Source organism: Mastomys coucha, unplaced genomic scaffold, assembly GCF_008632895.1.
Source record: "Mastomys coucha isolate ucsf_1 unplaced genomic scaffold, UCSF_Mcou_1 pScaffold1, whole genome shotgun sequence".
Classification (NCBI taxonomy): domain Eukaryota; kingdom Metazoa; phylum Chordata; class Mammalia; order Rodentia; family Muridae; genus Mastomys; species Mastomys coucha.
Genome location: NW_022196891.1, coordinates 74919561 through 74924117, shown reverse-complemented (window position 1 = coordinate 74924117; position 4557 = coordinate 74919561). Strand labels below are relative to the sequence as shown.

Here is a 4557-nt window from a genome sequence, read left to right as displayed (position 1 = left end):
ACAGAGAGAAAGAGAAAGTCAACAAAGCTGGTTTGAATCATGGTTCAATAAGTCGCTTGGTTCACTACCCTGATATCCTCTCTAATGGGCCCTTTAATAATCCTGTTCCTTTTGCTGACCTTTGGGCCTTGCATTTTAAACAGGCTGGTAGGATTTATCAGAGAAAGAATTAGTACGGTTCAGGTACTCATGCTCCGTCAACAGTATCAATACTTAAAAAGATCAGAATCAGACATTCTAGGATTAGAACTAGTTCCAATAGAAGAGGAGGGAATGAGAGGTTAAAATTTTCAAACTGTACTGTGGGAACTTAGCCGTTAGTTGAACTCAATGGGAGACTAGCTCCCAGGACTTAGAAGAGTGAGAAACTGGCTCCAAGAACTTAAGAATAATGGGAGACCAGCTCCCAGGACATAGAAGAATGGGAGACCAGCTCCCAGAGCTTAGAGACTGGAGTGGCCTGGCAGGAAAAAGAAAAATGAGGTAACAAACAATTGCCAGGTGGCTAACCTGCTTCTGAACCTTAGCACAAGCCAGCACCAATCAGAGACTACCCTGTACTTTCCCCTGCCTTAGTTTCCCCTTTTTCCCTAGCAACTGTGTGGGTATAAAAACCTGTTTAATTTTGCTTGGGGCCAGACTCCTCTACCCCTGCATAGGATATGAGTCTCGCCCAGCGCTGAATAAAAGAGCCTCTTGCTGATTGCATCAAGTACATGTCTTGGTGGTGTTTGGGGTTGTCGTTCCTGAGCCCTGAGTGTGGGGTCCTTCCCCCCCCCCATTCCTTAACAGCCCTAACAAGGGCAGAAACAGAAACAGGGCAGGAACCTGGAGGCAGGAACTGATGCAGAGGCCATGGACCAGTACTGCTTACTAGACTGCTTTATATGGCTTGCTCAGTTTGCCTTATAGAAGCCAGGACCACCATTCCAGGGATAGCACCACCCACCACGGGCTTGGCCCACCTCCACTGATCACCAAGTGAGAAAATGCCTTCCAGCTGGATCTCTCGGAAGCATTCCCTCAAGTGAAGCTCCCTCCTATCTGATGACTGTACCTTATGTCAAGTTGATACAAAAACCAGCCAGTACAATACTATTCTTTTCAATATTAGCGAAATAAAATCAGAAGTCCTGATAAACTTAGGTGGAAAAAATTCTAGAGTGTCTGTAGTCTTAAAGCAAAAATAAATCAAAGTGGATTGCTTAATGATTCTTTGAAGAAAACAATGTAAGTCAAATAATATTTGCAAAAAAATCTGTGGGATCATTTTGTTATCAAAATTTACCATATATAAGTAATGGCTAAAAGGATATTTATAGTATTATATGTGTATAAAAGAAATATATTGCTGGGCAGTGGTGGTGCACGCCTTTAATCCCAGCATTTGGGAGGCGGAGGCAGGCAGATTTCTGAGTTCGGGGCCAGCCTGGTCTATAGAGTGAGTCCCAGGATAGCCAGAGCTACACAGAGAAACCCTGTCTCGAAAAACCAAAAAAAATAAAAATAAAAATAAAATAAAATAAAATAAAATAAAAGATATTCCATACTTACAGAACTCCTGGTACTGAAAATGGAGTACTCTGGGCTATTCATGTAGTATCTGTGGAGGGAAAGGCAGTATGTCAATATTAACAGCAGTTTCTCCTTGACATATGAAAGATTCTACACATGGTCAGGGGATGCCCAGGCTTCCAAGTGCTCTGCCCTCCCTGGGAAATGAATCTAGAGCTAAGAGTTACGTCAGTGACTGCTACCCATCAGTCTGGCTGCTCAGGGCTTGCTCAGTTCAGGAGGCATTAAAATGGCATGAGAGGTAAGTTGCCTTCCTTATTCATTTTGATTTTGAAACAGGCATGGCCCTGACTAGTCTAGCAATCACTATGTACCCCAGGCTAGCCTCAGATTCCTGGTACATCAACTGTCTCACTCCTTCTCCTTAGTACTTGGATTTCAGGCACCCACTTGCCATACTGGATATATTTACTCTTGACTCTTTCGCTTAATGAATTCAGCTAGAATTTAGAAAGCCAAAAGACTGGAGTTTCAGAAACCAACAGTTTTCATCTTAGAACACTAGAAACAAAACTTTTAAGTCCTTGCTCGTGATCATGTTTATACTATTCATTATCCAAGATACCTTAATTTCAACATAACTCACCATCTCAAGAGGCATTCTGGATGAGAAATATAACAAAAGCCAGTGTACAGGTAACTAATTAAATGTCGTCAAGTAATCACAAAATACAAGAATGGACAAAATTCATTTTCATAAAATATTTAACTCCAAACCTCTGTAAAATAATGATCAGCAAAGTATTTTTACATTCTTTTTGCTAATTCCTTAAAATCTGATGTATGTATTACATTTAAAATCCATCTCAATTTGAATTGTATTTCTTTTTTTTTTTAAAAGATTTATTTATTATTATATATAAGTATACTGTGGCTGTCTTCAGACACACCAGAAGAGAGTGTAAGCTCTCATTAGGGATGGTTGTGAGCCACCGTGTGGTTGATGGGAATTGAACTCAGGACCTTTGGAAGAACAGTCAGTGCCCTTAACCACTGAGCCATCTCTCTAGCCCCTTGAATTGTATTTCAAAACCTCAAAGGTCACGAGTGGTTGGAGAAACTCATAAAACTGTAGAGAATTTTTTTTATGTCTTATGGACGTGACACGTGTCACTCATAAATCTCATGGCCTATGGCTTCGGCAGGAAATAGGTGAAACATCCAGGAAGCAGGAAGAATCCTGGGATAGAGCAAGGCGAGGCAAGGCAGCAGGGAAGATTCACCCAGGGAAAATGTGATGAGATGAGCACATGGTACTTGAGCACCGGTAACCGGACACATGGTAGAAGGTAAATCAGGATAAATGAGTTAATTTATGATCTAGTCAGAGAAGAGCCTGGCTATGGGCCTGGGAGGTAGAACCGGACCTAACTTTTATATTAAAACATCTTAATATTTTTCTGCTTTCCCGTCTGTTTGATAATCTACTTCACATCTACCCTGCATATTAATTGCCATTGGAATGTGTCCACTCCTAAAATTTTAAGTCGGAAACATTCTTCCCGTGTGTAGGTGCTACAGGTTGGTCTTGTGCACTGTGTCTTCAGATGCTCATGTCTGTGCGCTGAGATCTGGCTGCAGTCCCGACACGGGCATAGCCATGATTATTAAAGAATCTCCTGTCTCTGTGTGGTGTAAAGAATGCTCTCCAGTTGTATTGGTTAATAAAGAGCTGATCAGCCAATGACTGGGCAGAGGAGATAGGAAGGCTGGCCAGGGGGCAGAGAGAGGGGAGGGTGGCATGAGAGATGGAGAGAAGAGGAAGAGAAGAGAGAGAAGACAGAAGAAGGAATCCACCATGAGGCAGGGGAAGGTCCAGGAGGAGGTCACCTTGAGCAGGTGGCCAAAAGGAGTTTGCCCTGAGGACAGACAGACAGGAGTAGCCAAGGCCAGATCAAATGCAAGTAACAGGCGAGTGGCTGGGAAATAGCCAGACTAGCACAGAGGGTGTGGATACATGAATATATGCCCACTTATTGTGCTTAAGGCTTGTTGGATAAATCTAATCGGTCTCTGTGACTCATTCCTTGGAAGCTAGGTCAGGGATTAGAAAAAACAAAAACAACTTTAAATTTTCTCCTACATAGGAGGAAGTTGCTAGGATGCTTTTATTTAATTCTTTTATCAAAATCACACAAGCATTAATAATTCTCTGAATTCTTTTTTCTTTTTTCCTTTTTGGTTTTTCGAGACAGGGTTTCTCTGTGTAGCCCTGGCTGTCCTGGAATTCACTCTGTAGACCAGGCTGGCCACGAACTCAGAAATCTGCCTGCCTCTGCCTCCCAAGTGCTGGGATTAAAGGCGTGCACCAACAGATATTCACCATTAGTAGACATTTTATATGAACATGTACAGATCAAAAAAGAAAACACGTGCTTTTATACGGCACTATAAATTTAAATGAAAAAGATTTTCACCATACTTTTTCCCCCCCAGCAACTTCCAACCATCTTTCACTTTCTATGGATTTAATATAAGATCCTTTACATTGTATTTGGAAGTGTCAGGGGAAAGAAAATACAAGTGGCAGTTTTGGCATTTTAACTAACAGCGTTGAAGTATGCAGTGTAATTTCTGAATGTGCTGGTGGTAAATGATGATGCTCCCTTTCCTGACAATGTTTTGGTTACCTCATCCTCCATCAGTTCCACTTCACCCTGGGGCTGGCATCAGGGAATGGGACCAAGGAATGTTATAAAAGTTGCATATAACTTACTAATCTAGATGGCTCTGTTAATCACAGTGCCTTCTCTTTCCTGCCTCCTTCTTTGTGTCAACTACTTAATATGTTAATGTCGGAACTAGATCTGAGAAGACTTATAGATGAGGGGTATGCAGATGAGTTATGGTCCTGGCTTAGATTTCTAGCCCTGGGCTCCTCCAAAAAATTAAAGTGGCTGGGCGGTGGTAGCATACGCCTGTAATCCCAGCACTTGGGAGGCAGAGGCAGGCAGATTTCTGAGTTTGAGGCCAGCCTGGTCT

At 42.1% G+C, this 4557-nt stretch overlaps 1 protein-coding gene across 7 annotated transcripts in view; it reads right to left on the bottom strand.

The window, feature by feature from the left end:
• The window catches only part of Catspere (catsper channel auxiliary subunit epsilon), a 99440-nt gene that overhangs the window by 92392 nt on the left and 2491 nt on the right, over positions 1-4557 (bottom strand). For all 7 annotated transcript variants that reach the window (XM_031390932.1, XM_031390928.1, XM_031390930.1 and 4 more), the window contains exon 2: positions 1555-1603. In XM_031390932.1, the coding sequence (XP_031246792.1) occupies positions 1555-1596 (42 nt within the window). In that variant the 5' untranslated portion in view covers positions 1597-1603. The remainder of the gene's footprint in view (positions 1-1554; positions 1604-4557) is intronic.